Source organism: Eumetopias jubatus, unplaced genomic scaffold (genome assembly GCF_037043125.1).
Source record: "Eumetopias jubatus isolate StellerSeaLion01/CBP00866 unplaced genomic scaffold, mEumJub1_p1.0 scaffold_8, whole genome shotgun sequence".
NCBI classification, from domain to species: domain Eukaryota; kingdom Metazoa; phylum Chordata; class Mammalia; order Carnivora; family Otariidae; genus Eumetopias; species Eumetopias jubatus.
The window spans coordinates 8,736,109-8,757,676 of NW_028274814.1; the positions used below are offsets into that span (position 1 = coordinate 8,736,109).

Consider the following 21,568-nt stretch of genomic DNA (forward strand, 5'->3'; position numbering starts at 1 on the left):
TTACCCTTGTCCCATTTCACATCCCCTGCACCTCTGCCTCTGGCAGTGATCAATCTAACTATTCTCTATCTATAAGCTTAGTCTTTTTTCTTAGACTCTACATATGAGATCATATGGTATTTATCTTTCCGTTAATTCTCTTTTTGGACAGTACCTATTCATTCCTAACTATGAACAATTATAAATTAATACATACTTACTTTTCTTCCCCATTCAACTCTATTCTGTTACCTGATCACAGTACTATTCTTAATGTTTACCTTTGTATTGTTAAATGTTCTTTATTTCTACTTCTTGATTTGTCAGCTATCTTTTCATTTAAGTAAGGAAATGTGGAAAAGACAGAATTCAAATTTTTACCTACAGTAGCAAATAAAAGCAGAAACGCAGCTAGAGGAACCTGTAAGCAATTGCTCGGGGGAAGAGGGGTGACAGAACATAAATTTGGCTACCTCGGAAAACTGCATGAAAGATGGAGAAATAGGGATGTTCCCCACCCCCCCAACCGGTACCTTCAGAGACCAAACTACAATGCCTCGTAGAATCAAAGGAGAGAACCAGGCATAAAGAAAAATGGTCATATGTTATGTAAGGATAATTTTTAACATCTCCTTTGTAGGTGGATAGTTCTAACGTCTCTCCCATCTGAAACTTTCCCGTTTTACTAATTCGTTTATAAAGAGTCAGTGAGAACAAAAAAGAATACACACCTCTCCCTCTTCTGACGTTAGAGAAGTCCCCATTTTCTCCACCCTGTCTCTCACAGTGTGGTGCTCCGCTGTTACTCCGGCCATCTTCTCCTCCATGCTTTACTTCACCTTTTCCTTCAACGGCTACCACCTGCAGTTCCCCAATGTTGCCATTTCCAGGAGATCCTTCTTCAGGAAAAGCAGAATTTTCCAAGGGCTGATTGGGATCACCATCCAGGTAATATCGAAATGGTCCGTTGTTTGATGTAAAGCTGTCTAAAGACTACAAATTTAAAACAATACTTAGGTAAAAGCTATAAACATAAGTTTTTACGATAATAGAAGAATTACTGTTCCTATAAAACTTTTTTCATGTTATGATAGGAAATATTTTTCTAAAAAGGTATTCATCTACTGCTTCCTATGTGTCAGGAAGAAACGGGATGGAAATGATTTATCCGTGAGAAAAGACTTGAGTAGTTTTGACAATGAATTGTTCTCATGGGTCAGTCATTCATCCAAGAGATTTTTTAAAAAATGTCTAATCTTGGGAACACCTGAGTGGCTCAGACGGTTAAAAATGTCTACTCTTATTCTAGTTACTATGCTAAACTCTAAGGATAAGATGAAGAAAGAGTTAAAAATCTCTGTCTGCAAGAGGCTTCTTAGTCTTGGTAAGGGAGTGAAAGAAGTTAATATCACTACAACATAGTTTGATAAGTGTTATGAAAAAGACAGACAATGGGCGCTCGCTACAGGAACTCACGCGAGGGGCGCCGTACTGGGGCTGAGTGGAGGCTTCCTAGACGAAATGATATGAACTAAGTAACTTGGCCATAAAAAAGGAATGAAATTTGGCCATTCTCAACAACACGGATGGACCTAGAGGGTATTAGGCTAAGTGAAATAAGTCAGACGGAGAAAGACAAATACGGTATGATTTCACTTATGTGTGGAGTCTGAAAAGCAAACAAAAGCCAACAACTTTTAAATACAGAAAACTAACTGGTGGTTGCTAGAGGGGAGGTGGATGTGGCAGGGATGGGTGAAATAGATAAAGGGGATTAACAGCTACAAACTTCCAGCTGGAAAATAAATAAGTCTCAGAGGTGGAAAGTATAGCATAAGAAATACAGTCAACAATATTGTAATAGAGTTGTATGGTAACTACACTTATCGTGGTGAGCACCGAGTTAAGTAATGTACAGAATCATTGAATCAACATGTCGTACACCTAAAACTAATATAATATTGTATGTTAATTATACTTTAAAAAATAAGTCAGTGTGAAGAACAGATTTATTTGAAAATTATTCACTTTTCTTGACTGTCAATCAATGTTTCAAACATAGGGACTAGCTTTGAGTTTACCCTCTGTCTCCCCATCCCACCTCCCTCAGAATATTTACAAATATAAATATATGATAAATGACAATATTTAAATATTTTTTGATATTCAGGAATATTATATATTTTTAAAATCACAAAAATAATTTTAAATACAAATGTTTAAACATTTTATAGGTATATTTTCAAAGTGATGAACATGTACATCTGGTATTAAAAGAAGTTACGCAAGGGGGCGCCTGGGTGGCTCAGTCATTAAGCGTCTGCCTTCGGCTCAGGTCAGGATCCCAGGATCCTGGCATCGAGCCCCGCGTCGGGCTCCCCGCTCCGCGGGAAGCCTGCTTCTCCCTCTCCCACTCCCTCTGCTTGTGCTCCCTCTTTCACTGTGTCTCTCTGTGTCAAATAAACAAATAAAATCTTAAAAAAATTTTTTTTTCAAAATTTTATTGTAAAATACCATGCAACACAATAAAAAAGTCTCAATAAAAATATAAAAGTTGCCCCTAATTCCACTATCTTTCAAGGCTATACACCCTTATAATATTAATAAACCCTAAGATATTCCTGAATAAGAGATTTTTATGGGAACTCCTTCATTCCTTCCTTCCTTTCTCTCTCTCTCTTCCCTCCCTCCTTCCCTCCCTCCCTTACTTCCTTCTTTCTTTTTTTCAGTAAGCTTCCTGCCCAGTACAAAGCCCAATGTGTGCTCACGACCCTGAGATCAAGACCCAAGACGAAATCAAGAGTCAAACACCCAACTTCCTGAACCACCCAGGTGCCCCCTGAATAAGAGGTTTTTAAATTCTAAACTGCTCCTAAACATCCTAAAATAATGAAGACAATATTCCATTCATAGGAAAGAGGCTGGACAGATAATTATGATGGGACAATACCTGGATGAATGCACACAGCATCTTTTCCAGTTTGCTCCAAGTTTTCATCTACAGCCTTTATTTCTTCAGCACTTCTGCCATTCAAGGAAGAACCGGCATGAATGTCATTCTGTGTATCCTGAGCAGAGTTGTCTTTATCACAGCCATTAGTAACAATGATTTCCAAATTCTTATGGTCTGCAGATTTCTTCATCATTTTCCTATCTTTTATAAGAAAGTAGGGAGATTCATAAAAGTTCACAGCAGGTCAATTTCTGTATATATGTTCTAATATCAAGTAATCATTTCTCCAACCTACCATAATCCCTTTGATCAGTTTCCTACTTGGAACAGAGAGATGGAGTACTCCTTGAAAAGGGGTTTATTATATGCTGAGAGCGCACTCAAAACTGCTTCAGTTCCCTGTAAATCTTCTAGAAGCTATTTTATTTTATTTTATTTTATTTTATTTTATTTTATATTTTATTAAGTAGGCTCCACACCCAACATGGGGCTCGAACTCACAACCCCAAGATCAAGAGTCACATGCTCTACCAACTGAGCCAGCCAGGCTTCCCTAGAACCCCTTTTAAAAGATAACCTCGCGGGGGCACCTGGGTGGCTCAGTTGGTTAAGCGGCTGCCTTCAGCTCAGGTCATGATCCCAGGGTCCTGGGATTGAGCCTTGCATCGGGCTCCCGGCTCGGCGGGAAGCCTGCTTCTCCCTCTCCCTCTCCCACTCCCCTTGCTTGTGGTTCCCTCTCTCGCGGTCTCTCTCTCTCTCTGTCAAATAAATAGATAAAATCATTAAAAATATATAAATAAATAAATAAATAAAAGATAACCTCTTAAGGTCTTTACACTCTCTCAAGCATAGGCAAACTGCCTTACAAGACCCAGCAGTACAAAGGGGTCCACACAGTCAATAAAAATATCCTTCAAAGAAGGTATTATTTGTCATATCTTTCTAGAGAGTAAAAGCAAAACTAAGTTGTGCCATTTGTTTTAGTGTCTTCCTGCCTCCCCTTTCTCAAATAGTCTTCCCAAGAATCACTGGTACTCTTACTAACAAGCCGCCCACCCCACCCCCCTGTGCAGTACCCCATGACTCCAATGTCCCCTCTTCATCAATCCAATTCTCTAGATTCCATTCTATTCTTGATAAGGTCTGAGAGTTTAACCTGTCTCCTCTCCTTGGTAACATATGCATAGTCATATGTGGAACAATACCTAAAATGAATACATTTCTTCTTTTGTTTAAGTAAATTCTGTGCTCAACATGGGACTTGAACTCACGACTCTGAGATCAACAGTCGCATGCTCTACTGACTGAGTCAGCCAGGCGCTCCATAAAATGAATACATTTCTTTCTTTTTTTTTAAGATTTCATTTATTTATTTGAGAGGGAGAGAATGAGAGATAGAGAGCACGAGAGGGAAGAGGGTCAGAGGGAGAAGCAGACTCCTCACTGAGCAGGGAGCCCGATGCGGAACTCGATCCCGGGACTCCAGGATCATGACCCGAGCTGAAGGCAGTTGCTTAACCAACTGAGCCACCCAGGCGCCCAAAATGAATACATTTCTAATGCAGCATTTCAGGCATTACATTTGGAGAAGTGGTCTATTCTTGTTAGTGTTCAATTCCATCTATTCTATCTATGCACAAAGTTGACTGTTCCCATACTTTTGGCCCGCAAAAAACTTGGTTATAAGGTCATTAGCCCACATCCCACCATACACACTATTCTCATACAACACCAAATCAGCCCAAACCGCTCCATATTTTATTTACTTTATTTTATTCCTTTTAAAGATTTTATTTATTTATTCGACAGAGAGATAGAGAGAGCCAGAGAGCACAAGGGGCGGGGGGGGCGGGGGGATGGCAGAGGGAGAGGGAGAAGCAGGCTCCCTGCAGAGCAGGGAGCCCGATGCGGGGCTCAGTCCCAGGACCTCGGGATCATGACCTGCGCTGAAGGCAGATGCTCCACCGACTGAGCCACCCAGGTGCCCCCATACTTTATTTACTTTAATGTTAAATTATTAGCTCATCATCCAAGGATTACCATTATCACTTTGTTCTGCTCCTTTCACTTCTTCTTGGGCCTCTACTTCCTCAGACTCAGCTCTACTATCACTGCTTTCAGCTTTACCATTAACAGTTTTGGTATTTGGAGCAGAAGTTAGAACATTACCAAGATCTAAAATATGAAATGATCACTTAATCACTAGTGCTATAACATACAATATGGCTGTAATTTACAAATAATAAAATCATTTGGCTAAAACTTAAAATTTTTCTTATTCTTTTCTTTGACTATAAGTATACATATATTACATAAATAAACTTCTTCAAGTATCAGTTTACAACAAAAATGACAAAGCTATCTTAAATCCTTTCTAAACAAGACAGAGAATGTTATTTTTAAGTTAATTATCAATCAAAATAGTAAAGTTAGAGATGAATGATCTTCTTTATACACAGTAAATGAAGAGACAGTTGCTATATGCTAGCATACTGAAAACAAATATAACAATCTCATCAATATTATAATGGAACTACATTTTAAAGTTCTTTCATCCTTTTATTACCTTTAAGATTTTATATTTACCGTTTTTTTAAAGCATCAGTTAATGTGATCAATCACTTAAAAAGGCACATACATTGTCCTACTGGCCAGTCAAATTTTGAGGGTAAATACGTCAGAACTTCTCAAACATTAACATGCACAGGAATCCCCTGAGATCCAGTTAAAATGCAGATTCTGAATCTGTAAGTCTGGAGTGATGTAAGATTCTGCATTTCCGTAAAGCTCCCCTGTGATGCCAATGCTGTTGGTGACTGGACCTCATTTTGAGATATAAGGGAATTACATTTCCATCACTCTTTAAGATAATAAAGGCCTCCTACATGGCTACTGGCCAAAAAGAGTGGTCTCCCTCCATAAACTTTTGGGCTCATTTTCACTTACTCAAATGCATTTTGGATGCTTCCCTACATCCCAAACAACATATTAAATTTCAAAATCTCCATACATCTTAAACAGGAACAAAAGAGTAAGAACTCAACTCTACCATTGCCATTGTGTTCTACTCTCTTTTAGAAAACCATGCAGCATCATAGTTTATGAATCTCCTTGTTCTCTCCCTGACAACCAGAAAAAGCAAGACTAAGAAAAAAAAAAGAAACAAACAAGCAAAAGAACAAAAAACCTGAAAACAAGAAAAAAAACTAACCAAAAAAACAAAACCACACAAAAAAAACCAAAGAAACGAAAATGCCCACCAGTCATGGACATCTTCAACAAAACTAAGCAACAGGGAACCCCTTAAGCCCCCATCAAACGAATGGTTGTAGCAAAACTACTTGAGGGCAGCAAAAGCAGCATCACAGCAGTTCTGTGATGAGAAGTGTAGAAAGCCCAGAGAATTACTAGCAGGCCCTACTCAACATCCAAAAATCAGTTAATGTAATACACCACACTAACAGAATAAAGGACAAAAGCCACATGATTATCACAATAGATGCAGATAAAGCATTGACAAAAATCAAATACTTTCATGATAATAATGCTGAAGAAATTAAACATACAAGAGAATTTCCTCAATCTGATAAAGGGCATCTACAAAAGTTCACAACGAGCCTCATAATTAATGTTAAATGACTGAATGTTTTTCGCTCCTAAAATAAGGAAGAAAACAAAGAGGTCTGCTTTTGCCATTTCTATTTAGTATGGTACTGGAAGTTCTTGCCATGGCAATTAGATAAGAAAAATAAGTAAAAGGCATCCAGATTGAAAAGGAAAAAGTAAAATGGCCTCTGTTTGCAAATGACATGCTCTTGTATACATGAAATCCTAAGGAATCTACAAAAAAACCCTATTAGAACTAACAAAGGGTTCAGTGAGACTGCAGGATACAAGATCAATAAACAAAACAAAAAAGAAACAAACAAACAAAAAAAAACAGATTGTATTTCTACAATCTAACAGTGAACAGTCCAAAAATGAAATTAGAAAATAATCTATAATAGCAGCAGAAAGAATAAAATGCTCAGCAGTACACTTGACAAAAGAAGGTGTAAGAATTTTATACTGCAAATGACAAAACATTGCCGAAAGAAATTAAAAAACTAAACAAATGGATTGGAAGACAATACTGTTGTGATGACAATACTCCTCAAAATGACCTACAATTCGTTGCAATCCCTATCAGCATCCCAGGTGACCCTTTCTGCAAAAAAATGACAAGCTGATTCTGTAATTCAAATGGAAATGCAAAGGATCCAGGATGGTCAAAACAATCCTGAAAAAGGACAAAGTTGGACAGTTCATACTTCCTGATTTCAAAACTATGTACGTATACTATGAAAAAGCCTGTATGACACAGATACATCTGTTCTACTGGGCCTAAGTGGCTACTTTTAATACCACTCTCTGTTAAAAAAAAAAAAGGTCAAGATTGCAAACTATGAAACACCCATATACTTTGACCTTGGCTATTAGATTTCTAATATTATTTCTTACAGATATACCTACCCATATATTAAATGACATTTGTACAGGGTTACTTTCAGCAGCATTTTTTGAAGATTAGAAGAGGAAACAAATATAAAACTGTATGTTAACTCTACTGAAATTAAAATAAAAAACTCAACCTTCCCTTAGAATGTTACAGGTTAAATAAATTATGGTATAGGTCCACATCCCTTATAACCCTTGGATCCAGATATGATTTAAAATCCAGTTTTCTAATTTTGCAAAGGTCATATACTATAGGTACTATATATTATGTAACACCTTCAACAGAGTCTAAGGCAGCTCCCACTAAAAAACAATAATAAATAAAGTTTTGACAGCAACAAATATGAATAGTCACACTGAATAAAGATTTAAAATAGCCTCATGTCATTTCAGGTCAGGGTCTGCTGCTCAATTAGTTCACGTTCAGCTCTTAATTTTAAAGATACAAGTGGCCACATTAAAACTGTGTATAAGCCGAAAAATGTGCAAAACTGATAGAGGATTTTGGTTGCCTAAAGTAAATGTTTTGCTCTCAAATGAGTTACAAAAAAAAAATCTGATTTATCGAGCTTTTTGAATTTTTTAAATTATAGCTTAGGGATTATGGACCTGAGCCTTTGTTATCATTATTCATTTTTCCTTGTCTTTACAATTAGTTGTTTAAACATTTCCCTCCGGGCCAGCTTAAATACAACTAAAAACAGATCCAGATTTATTCTCCTCTGAATCCTAGAAACATGCTTCACACAGAGGAAATACTTAATATTTTTTCTGCATTGACGAGCATGAATTATATGGAAGATTATTTGTTAAAATTTGATTCCTTTAGGCAAGTCAGCTATGGAGGATGTGGTTATATGAGCGTTATGCTCAGTGAGCATGTCAGTTACTATTGCAGACACAAACTGTAGATCTTATGACAGACAGGGAGGTAACTGTTTGCAAACCCCTAATTTCTGCCAATTAGTAAAAGATACCTTGTAAATAGGGATGCCAGAAAAATAAAACATATATAATTTTCATTTGAAGTAATTCTTACAGGCTCATTTCACTCTGCTTTCTAAAAAAAAAAAAATTTAAAGAGCAAATGTTTACAGTTAATGCCAGCAAACTTGCCTATTATTCAACTCCTGCTAGTATGTAAAAGATAGGTCGTTCAATTCTTTCCTGAGAACACGAAATTAGAATCTAAAAACAAAGTCCAAGCTAAGTGAATTCACTGATGTCTTGTTTTAGGTTACTACACTATGTAGTTAAACCATACTATAAACATTTCCATGTTAAAATTAGCTAGAAAACCATTTTAGCCATGGCACTGTTAATCTAATCCAGAAAGCAAATCAGAAAGTATGATCTATCAAAATAAAATCATGAATTCTGTTACAATTCTGTATATATTTAGCGAGCCACCTGTCATGTTTTAATAATTGAAGGGTTAAAACTTAAGCATTTATAATATTTTTTAACTTTATGCAATGTATTTTTGTGTGGAATGAAAACTCTTGAGTGACAAGCTTATAAGGTATATAAATTTGTGAAAAATCTTTTGGCATGTAAATTTTAAACAAAATGTTTACATGGTTGTCATTATTCCTACCTTCTAAGTATTTAGAGATTTTCTCCAGTCGGACTGGCATGTGAAAGTAAAAAAAAAATTAGACATATAAATATTAATGCATGCATAATATATCAGTTGCTGGATTAAAAACAAGGTAAGACAGTCCAACCTGAGGTTAAATCAGAAGTTCTGCCACTCTTTTTGTTTTCTACAATTTCATAAAAAGGACCTATGACATGTAACAACTCTTCAACGTTCTCAGTCATAGGCATAGTTTCAAGAATCTGTAATCAAAAGAAACAAATCTTGTGAAATCACAAACTACTAATCTCATATACACTAGTACCAAATAATATAATATTTACAATTTATTTAGTAATATTTTTGAGATCTGATGTTCATTTATAGATTCCCCAAAGTATCTATATCAATTACATACTTAAAGTGTACACTCTTCTAGAAAAGTTTCAAGTATATTCAGGATTTAAAAGTGTCTTCATTTTGAAGACTGTGTTTTACATAGGCTTCTTTTAAAATTTTACACAATAACCTCTAAATTGTGCGTTAAAAACTAAGGGCACTAATGTTAAATACAACAGAAAATTCTGGGGTTAGAGTAAAATTATTTGTCTGTTCTTTAAGGTAGTGTTTCTAAAAGGGCACAAAAGGGAAGTAGGAAATGGTCAACACTTTCAGTCACCTTCACACCTATGGGCCAATTTAGAATCATCAAATTTAAAGAGCAAGGTAAACTAACTGAAAAGGCATTCAAATAAATAGCCATCAACTGGTAACTGATAAAAGAAAATATTTCCATATAGGACATATTTTGTAGATATTTAAAAAGAATAAGGTTAGGGCGCCTGGGTGGCTCAGTTGGTTAAGCGTCTGCCTTCAGCTCAGGTCGTGATCCCAGGGTCCTGGGATCGAATCCCACATCGGGCTCCCTGCTCCGTGGGGAGCCTGCTTCTCCCTCTGCCTCTCTCTCATTCTGTCTCTCATGAATAAATAAATAAAACCTTTAAAAAAATAAGAATTAAAAAAAAAGACTAAGGTTAGCTTCGTGCACGCTGCTGGGAAAACATCTGGATTTTTTTTTTTTACAGGCCAAAGGTAGTTAGTGAACAGTAGTAGTATGATACCATCATTAGTTTTTTTCTCTTTTAAATAAGAAGATATAGCTACATATATGTGTTTTCTGAATCAATCTACAAAACAGATTTAAAAGTAATTATCACTTAAACAATTAAAACGGAGGAATAGGGAAGACTCACTTTTCATTTTATACTTTTTTTTGATGTTTGGATTTTTTCATTTACATATATTACTTTTATTACTAAGATGAACACATTTATTACTTAAAGCAACCAAAATCCTCTATCACTTTTGCATATTTTTCAGCTTACACACAGTTTTAAAGTGGCCACTTGTATCTTTAAAATTAAGAACCACCTCAGACTCCTCCGTCACTCTCCCTGCTTTATTGTTTGCTTACTGCCTATCTTTCGCAATACAATGTAACCTCAGTGGAACAAGGCCTTCATCTGTTTTTCATCACTCCTGTATTCCCAGCATCTAGCACATACAAGGAATTTAATACACAAGGCGGGGGTGTGTTGAGAGATTATACAGAATGAACTATGCCAGCCAAATCTCAGTCTAGGTAACTACTCCTTAACCCCAGAGAAGATTTTATTTACAGTATAGGTGAACTAAATCAAGTCAATTGGATTGTAACCTATCCAAATGAAGACTATTTGGTGAACCGCAGGGACTCGAAAAACAGCATCCAAAGCACAATAATTTTTCTAGGTTTCTCTAGCACATTTCCTTGGTACGAAACATCAATTCTGTATGATGAAAATATCCTATCAAAGGTACAGATATGCTGTATTGTAAAGCAAGCAAAGATGAAATTCCTCAGTTTTTTTGTTTTTTGTTTTTTGTTTTTTTGGTCAGATGAACACATCTTTTAATGTCATCCAAATCTCCAGTGTTCTACACTCTGTTCAGTAGACAATCTTACAGTTTCTCAAGTGCCTCTGGCATTTTGAGGAGTGTCTTATATCTCAATCCTGAGCCTGTTGTGCAGTAGAAGAGTGTAACACCCACTGTAACTTAAGGAATTAGCGCTCTGGGGAAGAAAAAAAAAAAAGAAATTAGCATTCTGGTTTTTCTCTAAATCTCCAAAAGATGGTTATTATCAGTCAAGCTTTAAAAAGAGAACGCCAATGTTCTGCACTTGTAGACCTACCGACCAGACCCTCACCCATGGTAGCTTTCAGGTTCCATCTTTTGTGAGAGTCTGTTCTAATCCTCCCTTCAGTATAGCGATTATCCCATCCTCTTAGAAATCCTGAAATAATTAGTCTGGGGTTATGCTGGGGCATTTTTTTTTTTTTTAAACAAAATCACCCTAGTGATTTCAATGGGCAGCCAGAGTTGAGTATACCGATCTCTCTTTAAATCCAACAGACATACTGCATATTTTTCAAGGTCTGGCTGAATTCTCCAGAAATCCTCATTAAGAAAGCCTATAAAATTGGGGGGCGGCTGGCTGGCTCAGTCGGTAGAACATGCGACTCTTGATTTTGGGGTTGTAATTTCGAGCCCCACACTGGGTGTAGAGGTCCTTAAAAATAAAAATCTTTAAAACAAAAACAAAAAAAGATAGCCTGTAAAGTTCGTACAGAAAATAAAATTTTATATTTCCTTTTGATTATGAATCAAAATTAACTTTATTTAAAGAAGTATGGATTATTTCCCACAAACCACATTATTCTGTTCTCTCAAAGCTAAAATCCTATTAAATTATTTTAAAAGAATTTTTGATTCCAGCAACTTTTTCAGTGATATTTCACTGGACAGTTTATAAAATACAAAAAGCAATTTTCCACAAAATATTACCTATTAAAAGATATAAATTAAATTGATAAGTTCCTTAAACATTTGAAGGCAAAAGCACAGAATGAAATGTATACTAAAAAAGTAATTCTAAAGAGCAATAGCACAGTGGACCATATTTACAAATATAATTTAAAAACTGGTTCAAGGGGCGCCTGGGTGGCTCAGTCGGTTGAGCGGCTGCCTTCGGCTCAGGTCACGATCCCAGGGTCCTGGAATCGAGCCCCACGTCAAGGCTCCTTCCTCGGCGGGGAGCCTGCTTCTGCCTCTCCCTCTGCCTGCCACTCCACCTGCTTGTGCTCTCCCTCTCTCTATCTCTGTCAAATAAATAAATAAAATCTTTAAAAAATAATAATAATAAATAAAAAATAAAAATAAAAAAATAAAAACGGGTTCAATTAGTAAATTATTGCAATTAGGAAAAGTCCCGGGGCACCCAGGTGGCTCAACCGGTTAAGTGTCTGCCTTTGGCTCCTGGGATCTAGCGCAGCATCGGGCTCCCTGCTCAGCCTGCTTCTCCCTCTCCCTCTGCCTCTCCCTCTCTCTCTCAAATAAATAAATAAATAAATAGATAAAATCTTTAAAAAAATAAAAAATGCCCCAAATTCAGTGATCAAATCTTTGGGACAATGTACTACCCCACACCATTATTTAATACATATGTATATTTTTAAGTAATCTCTATACCCAGCATGGGGCTCGAACTCACAACCCTGAGATCAGGAGTTGCATACCCTACCAACTGAGCCAGCCAGGTGCCTCGGACCCCCTGAAACATCCTTATTTAAAAGCATACAATTTTATCTGCTGATGTCCACAAAAGCAATTCTCTGAAAATACTTTCAAAAACTAATCAAATTTTCAATTGAGGGGTATCCTAACATTCCTAGATTTATCTCTAAAAGTTTACTATAAATTTTATTATATTCACCATATAAAAAATGAAATTTTAAAAGTCTGAATGGAAATAGCTGGCGTATCCTTTCAATTAGAGAAGCAGTTACGGAAATCTACAGGCACAGTTGAAGTATCTTAAGACAACTAAACGGCAGCAGTTACAGTTTAAATCCATCTCCCTCCCACTTTAAACTGTGGTACATCATTAATTAAACAAATCGTATAGGGAAAATGGGAAAATTTGACCCAATGTGTCAATTCAACTTTACATGATAGAAGTGTGTCCTAAAAATTAGAATGATATTTAAAGAAAGAAAAGGAATAGTTACCAAATCAAAAAGGGAGCCAGAGTTGCTCTCTCTGCTTTTGAAAGGCGCCTTTGTTATTTTGCTACTGATATAGTTAACAGCCAAAAGGACTAAACTCTGCCTTCTGTTATAGATAAACCAGGTCCACTAAGTAAATAAACTGCGAAAATTTAACAAAGGGCACAACTTTGAGCAGTGTAGAAGAAAACAAAATAAAACAAAACAAATGAAGCTCAATCAACCAAATAGAAATGACTTCTAGAAATTAACACTGCCAAACAATCTGGCAAAAGAAGTATTCCTTTTTACGGGTTTTCTTTATGTTCACAGATAATTTATTTAAGATTATCAAACAGACCTAAATTTCACAATTTCTGATCCAGTTCCAAAATAGAAACGGTGCTTTATAAAAAGACACTAAGAGTATCTTTAAAATCCAAGATTTCTTCATAAATTTGCTCCTCAAAACAATCCCTTGAACAGACAACAGTAAGGAATGCTCTCCCTCTTAATTATGAGACATTAAAAGAATCCTTCTCTTATTCTGCTTCTGAAGGATCTCTGCATTCACAGAAAAAGGCTTGTTACTAAGAAGTCCTGTGATAGGAATATCTCAATTTGTGGGTCAAACTTGATGAGAACACTGAGGGGCAGGGTTGTTAACTATTTCTCCTAAGTAAAAAGTTCCAAAGCAGAAATGGTTTCAAGACAGCCCAGGTACTTCCCAGATTCCTGAGAAAGGGATTTCAGTACTTCAAAAGATTCCTATTTCCAAACTTTCTGAAGAAGTTGACAACGGAGAAAGAGAGAGAAGATGGAAAAAAAAGAAAAATCACATCACTACAATGTGATCTTAAGGAAAAAACATTGACCTTAAGATGAACATTGAGGAGACAGATAAAGCACTAATGAATTCAATAACTTAGATGTTATATCCTAATATATTATAATCTCTTTGTTCCTTAAAACAAAGCAGCTAATTTGCTTGATAACAAATTAAATTAGAGCTGTTCTGAATATTTTCATTTTCTTCCTTTTTTCTTTAACTCGTGATCCTGAGATCAAGATCTGAGCTGAGATCAAGAATCAGATGCTTAACCAACTGAGCCACCCAGGTGCCCCATGAATATTTTCATTTTCTGCTGTGAATTATTTCCCCTACCTTTTTTATTTCTTCAACATATGCAATCATGGCTTCCTCTTTGGTCATATCACCCAATGAACTCCAAGCATTCCTAGAAATGAGAATATCCAAATAACAAAAAGACACGTTTTCCAATGGCTCAGAATACAATTTGTAGTCAATGCTATAGGGTCATCAATTTAAATCGGGCTCTCTACTTAAAGCCTACACAAAGATATTATGCTCTCAAAGGATCACTTTAAATGTACCATCTTAAAGAAAAGGATCAGAGTAAACTGTCAAATTGAATAGTATTTAAAACTAGTAAATACACAGCCCATCTATAGATTATAGACTATAGATTACAGAGACTATATTATATATAGTATAGAGCAGACACTATAGACTGTTGAAAAATATTTGCTAGGAACTCTTCAAAAATTTTATATTATAAAGAACAGTGACATAAATGAACATTTTAGAACTCTACATGAAATGAACTATCACAGCCATGTTTTAAATGAACAGAAGTTTTGCTTAAAAGTTTCCATTAATTTAAACAGGAGTCTAACTTATACACTCAAAAAATACAAGTGGTTTCCTACTTCTAAAAAACCAAAAATGTGAGGCAGAGGACATTTTTAAACCCCTAGATGATGAGAAGAGTCCTTTGAAATTTTTGCCTAAAATGAAAACCTTTCTTTTTACATATTTTTTCCAGAAGCAGTTTAAATCAACCAATGGTCATTTCTGAGGAAAAATCATAAAGTAAATCAACTTTCCTAAAACAGATTAGGTAACATACTGCTATTACATTTGACCTATTATCTATGACTATTCATAAAGAACTTAGAGGAAAGTACAGTACTAAGAAATCCTCAAAAGAGTTTAAGGACTTCCAATGCAGTGTAAAGAAATTTAGCCATTGGGCACCTGTGTGGCTCAGTCAGTTGGGCATCTGCCTTCAGCTCAGGTCATGATCCCGGAGACCTAGGATCAAGCCCTGCATCGGGCTCCCTGCTCAGCAGGGAGTCTTGCTTCTCTCTCTGCCCCTCACCCTGCATGTGCTCTCTCTCTCTCTCTCTCTCAAATACATAAATGGAATTAAAAAAAAAGAAAGATATTAAGCCATCAAAATGTGTGGCTCTTAAGACACGCTTCACCAATTAGCATACTCTGTTCATAACGTACAGTCTATGTTACAGAGGTATCTCCGGCTATTTTATGATTTTCTTAAGGATATTAAAAATCAAATTTCTATTCAAGTACAGTGGGACAGGAGGAACACAGCCTAGATAAAAAGTTAGCACAGCAGTCCCTTAGTCATACGCCTAGTTATCGTCTAAAGGCTCAAGGCAAACAGTGTCCCTTGGCAAGTAAAGTCATTATTTTTCTTGGTAGGTACAAGAGGCAGAAGAGTTTGTTTGTTTAACTGATTTTGGGAGTTGCTCTTCTTACGATAAATGAAAAAAACTCTATCAAAGGAAAGACTAACTGAAAATGATATTTTTTAATCTTTGATACACCTTTTGGTTTTATCTTCTTCTCTTCCCCAAGACTTTTCTATTTGTATGAAATTGTGTTAAAAGCACATGGAAGATAAAAATTGGATCTAGTACGTTAGAACACTTCTGCTCAGACTAATACATAACCACACAAATAAGTCATATGATAATTATGTCACTAACATAAAATCCCTTTCATAGCTCTCTATGTGAAATTACCATTTGTATCTTCCAATAGGATCCCAGAATCCAGGCCTTGAAAGTTTACAGGGACAGGGTCCTTCAGTTGCCTGCTTATAGAAGCCATAGAATTTGAGCATCATTTCATTTGTTGGCTGAAATGAACCTATTGGAAACATATTAAATACAGATCACTGGAGAATACAATCGACAATCTAAGGCTAGAAATCAGCTGAGCTATACCAATAGTGATTTTTAAATATTTCATCAATAGTTCAGATAACCTTTTATTTTTGTCTTACAGAAACAAACGTTATGGCTCTGGTAGTTGCTATACTCTTTTGATTTAAAAAAACTCAGATTTTTACACTTAAATAACAATGCCTAACATAGTCCAGTAAATAAAAGAATAAATGAACACACAGGCCGTAGGTGTTATTAAAATAACTGGCAAATGTCATTTAAAAAGAGCAATACGTGAAAATATAGAATAACTGCATTATGCAACTATAATAATGTATTTTTTATTCAAAGATTGTGACAAACCAAACTGACTAGCATAAATGAAAAAGTTAAATGTACACTCTGCTTAACGGAACTTCCATATTAAGAAATTCAACTCCTCGGGGCGCCTGGGTGCTCAGTTGGTTGAGCGTCTGCCTTCGGCTTAGGTCGTGATCCCAGAGTCCTGGGATCAAGCCCCCAGTCGGGCTCCCTGCTCAGCAGGGAGTCGGCTTCTCCCCCTTCTTCCCATTCCTGCTCTCTCTCATTATCTCTGTTTCTCTCAAATAAATAAATAAATAAAACATTTTTAAAAAGAAGAAAGAAACTCAATTTTCTTGGCCAAATTTCAATTTCTTGATGAATAAGGAAGTTTGGCTAAAATCAACCAGTGTGTGCTGTGGTAGAAAAAGAATTAATCCAAGATAAAAGCAATTTCTCGGGACACCTGGGTGGCTCAGTAGGTTAGGCATCTGCCTTCAGCTCAGGTCATGATCCCGGGGTCTTGGGACCGAGTCCTGTGTGGGGCTCCCTGCTCAGCAGGGAGTCTGCTTCTCCCTCTGCCTGCCGCTCCCCGATTGTGCTCTCCGACAAATAAATAAATAAAATCTTAAAAAACAAAAAAGACATTTCTCACTTCCTACCTCTGTAATTTTGGACACAACAATTCCATTGAAAATTAGTCTTCATATATGTCCCTAGTGTATATATAACTTTTTTTATGTTAAAAATTTCAAATTGTGGGGTGCTTGGGTGGCTCATCCAGCTAAGCATCAACCTTCAGCTTGGGTCATGGTCCCGGGGTCCTGGGATCGAGTCCCATGTCGGGCTCCCTGCTCAGCAGGAAGTCTGCTTCTCCCTCTCCCTCTGCCCCTTCCCCCTGCTCGTGCTCTCTGTCTCTCTCAAATAAATAAATAAAATCTTTAAAAAAAATTCAAATTGTATGCATGAGTGGTATAAGTTGCAATACTTAATAACACCCACCCCCTCCTCTCTAGAACCCTCGGTTTGTTTCTCAGAGTCCGTAGTCTCTTACGGTTCGTCTCCCCCTCCGATTTCCACCCCTTCCCTTTTCCCCTCCTACTATCTACTTTTCTTTTAACATATAATGTATTATTTGTTTCAGGGGTACAGGTCTGTGATTCATCAGTCTTACACAATTCACAGCGCTCACCACAGCACACACCCTCCCCAGTGTCCATCGGCCAGCCTCCCCATCCCTCCCACCCCCCACCACTCCAGCAACCCTGTTTGTTTCCTGAGATTAAGAATTCCTCCTATCAGTGAGATCATATGATACACGTCTTTCTCTGATTGACTTATTTCGCTCAGCATAATACCCTTTAGTTCCATCCACATCATTGCAAATGGCAAGATTCCGTGAAGGTGTTTAATGCGTAAAGATTTAGCTGGAGCACCCCTTTGCCCTTTTTAGCCTTTGCCTTTTACTTGCATCCTTCTTATCCTTGAAATGCTGAAATAGATGGAAGTATAGCAGCTGCCTTGTCCCACAGTGATGAAAGCCATGTACCAAGTTGGTGAAAACTGAAAGGGAAGAGGAGCCGCGGTCCTTGGTAGCTTCATGAACAACGGCACCGGCCTGGTACGGTCTGTGCAAAATCTGATCCAAGAAAAATATAGACATTTGTCTTTCCGTAGGGTTTTATTGCTTGAAGCAAAATGGAATTTCTAACTGAAGCAATCTGTAATAGACAAAAAAACCTTTTGTACAGAATGAAGAATTCTTACAGTTAATTAAAACCAAAGGACAAAAAACTCCATAGAAAAATGGGTCAGGGAAAAGACTAGCACACAGCAGAAGAGGAATAACAAATGGTCAAAAACACAAATGGGAAGATAAGCTCTATAATAATCAGGGAAATGCAGATTAAAACAACAATGATATACCACTTTTTATTCCTCAGTCCTGCTAATGATCTTATGTCTGACAATATAAAATGCTGATGAGAATATGAACATACAGAGCGCTCATACATTCCCTTTTTTTAACTTCTTTTGTAAGATTTTATTTATTCATTTGACAGAGAGAGAGAGAGAGAGCACAAGCAGGGGGAGCGGCAGGCAGAGGGAGAAGCAGGCTCCCTGCTGAGCAAGGAGCCCGACGCCAGGTTGGATCCCAGGACCCAGGGATCAGGACCTGAGCTGAACGCAGCCGCTTGACCGACTCAGCCACCCACACACCCAGATCTCATACACTCCTGATGAGAGTGTAAACTGATACAACCTAATGGAGACCAATTTGGTATTTTCTACCAAAAATGAAAATACACATACCTATTAATGAAGCAATTTCTGTTGTTAGCATAAATTCTAGGAAACTTTCACCCGTGTGTGCATGGGGACAGATATAAGGATACTCATCAGAGAGCCGTTTGTAGTATTAAGCGGTTTGAAACAACCAAAATACCTTCAAATGGCGAGTACATAATGAAATATGGAACGCAGGAACGATGAAATACCATATAGCAACGAAAAGGAGTAAACTACGCTAGACTCTATGAATCTTGAGAAGATAATGTTACGTGAAAAAATAAATTTTTAGAATATATAAAATACACAAAACAGAATTACAAATTGTTTATACCAACTTAGTATATAAAGTTGTTTTTCAATAAAAAGAGAAACAATAAATCTATGCTAGTGATTGCCTTGATGGGTAGAGGGACTGGTTACGGTGCATAAAAGGTCTGCATTTTCATCCAAATATTTTATTTCCCTTTAAGAAACAAACATGGAAAGTTGTGACAATTTTTAAATTTTTTTTAAGATTTTATTTTTTTATTCATGAGAGACAGAGGGAGAGAGAGAGAGAGAGAGAGAAGCAGAGGGAGAAGCAGGCTCCCAAGGAGCAGGGAGCCCGATGCAGGACTCGATCCCAGGACCCCGGGACCATGACCTGAGCCGACGGCAGACGCTTAACCATCTGAGCCACCCAGGCGCCTGACAATTTTTAAATTTTTTATAGAATTTTACCCAGTTGCCCTCCATTATTGAACAATCCATCTTTTCCCCCTGATTTGAAATACTAGTTCCCACAACCCAACAACAAAAAAACAATCAGATTTTAATATGGGCAAAAAGCTTGAATAGAGTTCTCTAAAAAAGATATGAAAATGGACAATAAGTACATTAAATGATCCTTAACATCATTAACTAGTAGGCAAATGCAAATGAGTTGTTTTTGGTTTCTTTTTAGATTTTCTGTTTCTTTACTGATATTTTCATTTTGTTCACACAATGCTTTCTTAACTTTCTCCACATCCTTCTTTAGTTCTTTGAGCATCTTTAAAAACAGTTGTTTTAACATCTTTTTCTAGTATATGTGCCATTAATTAGATCTTTATGAGTGATATTTGCTATTGTTTTGTTTTTTTCATTGGTCCATATTTACTGTTTTTTGTATGCCATGTGATTTTTTGGTTGTTGTTGTGGAATACTGGGCATTTGAATCTAATAATGTGGTAACTCTGGATATCAGATTCTCCCCTGTCCCCAGGGTTTCCTGTTTTTTGTTATTGCTTTTGTTTATTGTTAGGGTTTGTTGATTGTTGTAGGCTGTCTGTGGGAGGATCAGCCTGAGGTAAAACTAAAATTCTTCTCAAGTCCTTTCAGAGCCTTTCCCTGGGCATGTGTGGTCACTTCTAGTTTTCTTGCGTTTGCAGTTGCTTTTTTTTTTTCTTAAGATTTTATTTCTCCATTCAACAGATAGTGGGAGAGAGCTCAAGAGAAAGCCTGAGCAGGGGGAGCAGCAGGGGGAGAGGGGAAAAGCAGCCTTCCCCACTGAGCAGGGAGCCAGATGCGGGGGTTCGATCCCAGGACCCTGGCATCATGACCTGAGCCGAAGACAGATGCTTAACAAATTGAGCCACCCAGGCACCCCAAAATAAATAAAATCTTTAAAAAAGAATTAACTGTGGAGGGGCGCCTGGGTGGCTCAGTTGGTTAAGCGACTGCCTTCGGCTCAGGTCATGATCCCAGGGTCCTGGGATCGAGCCCCGCGTCGGGCTCCCTGCTCGGCCAGAAGCCTGCTTCTCCCCTTCCCCCTGTTTGTGTTCCTTCTCTCGCTGTCTCTCTCTCTCTCTCTCTCTCTGTCAATTAAATAAATAAATAAAATCTTAAAAAAAATTAACTGTGGAAATAAAGGAGCATTGGTTCAAGGAAAAAGCTGAGGGGCGCCTGGATGGCTCAGTCGGTTAAGCCTCAGGTTCTTGATTTTGGCTCAGGTCATGATCTTGAACCCCAAGTCAGGCTTCTGGCTTGGGCTCAGTGGGAGTTGGCTTGAGATTCTCTCTCTCTCTCTCTCTCTCTCTCCCTGCCCCTCCCCCCTCTTGTGTGTGCTCTCTCTCAAATAAATAAATACAATCTATTATTTATTTGAGAGAGAGAGAGCACAAGCAGGGGCAGTGGCAGAAGGAGAGGGAGAAGCAGACTCCCCACTGAGCAGGGAGCCTGACTTGGGGCTCGATCCCAGGACTCTGAGATCATGAACTAATCCGAAGGCAGATGCTCAACCATCTGAGCTACCCCGGCGCCCCAAATAATAAATCTTAAAAGAAAAAGAAAAACAGCTAAATCTCAGTAAAAACAGTAAGCTTTGTGTTGTTTGAACTTGCCTTATTTCCATCCCTCTCTCCCTAGCTCTGCAGTCGCCTGGAAGACAAACTGTCTTACAATCATAGTACTTTGGAAAGCATCATCCTAGCAGCCTCTGGATGGGGAAGAACAGGTTGGGAAAGCCCCCAAAAGTCCGATGCCCAGAGAATTACTGCTATTTGACCTTGCTGGCAGCTCCCTGGAAAAGCCCCATTCTCAGGACTTAGCTTTCACTTGACTCAGAACTCACTTAGCACCAACAATCCTATGTATTTGTTGAAAACCACTTTTAACTGTTTACCATTGCAGTGGCTGTGGCGGCCATAATAGGGAAAACAGAGTTTGAAAAAAATTTTTTAAGGAAAATCTGGAGAATGAGATGTCCAGAGAGGGTTTTGAAAAACCACAACGTATATTTTTGGAAATCCAGAATACCACAAATCCATGCAGAGTTGTGCCTGTGCCCAGGAGACCGTGAGCTCAGTGGCTACAAATGACAAAGAATACAGACATTACAGAACTAGCTTGGAGAAGTCATTAAACAAACAA

General features: G+C 37.4%; 1 protein-coding gene across 1 annotated transcript in view; it reads right to left on the bottom strand.

The window, feature by feature from the left end:
• LOC148163634 (acyl-CoA-binding domain-containing protein 5-like) overlaps positions 1-21,568 on the bottom strand; it is a 44,460-nt gene that overhangs the window by 17,481 nt on the left and 5,411 nt on the right. The window contains exons 3-10 of the mRNA XM_088025516.1: positions 15,944-16,070; positions 14,259-14,331; positions 9,157-9,271; positions 9,027-9,059; positions 4,973-5,053; positions 2,930-3,133; positions 1,293-1,303; positions 711-972 (exon numbers count right to left, since the gene is read on the bottom strand). Of these exons, the coding sequence (XP_087881642.1) occupies positions 711-972; positions 1,293-1,303; positions 2,930-3,133; positions 4,973-5,053; positions 9,027-9,059; positions 9,157-9,271; positions 14,259-14,331; positions 15,944-16,070 (906 nt within the window). The remainder of the gene's footprint in view (positions 1-710; positions 973-1,292; positions 1,304-2,929; positions 3,134-4,972; positions 5,054-9,026; positions 9,060-9,156; positions 9,272-14,258; positions 14,332-15,943; positions 16,071-21,568) is intronic.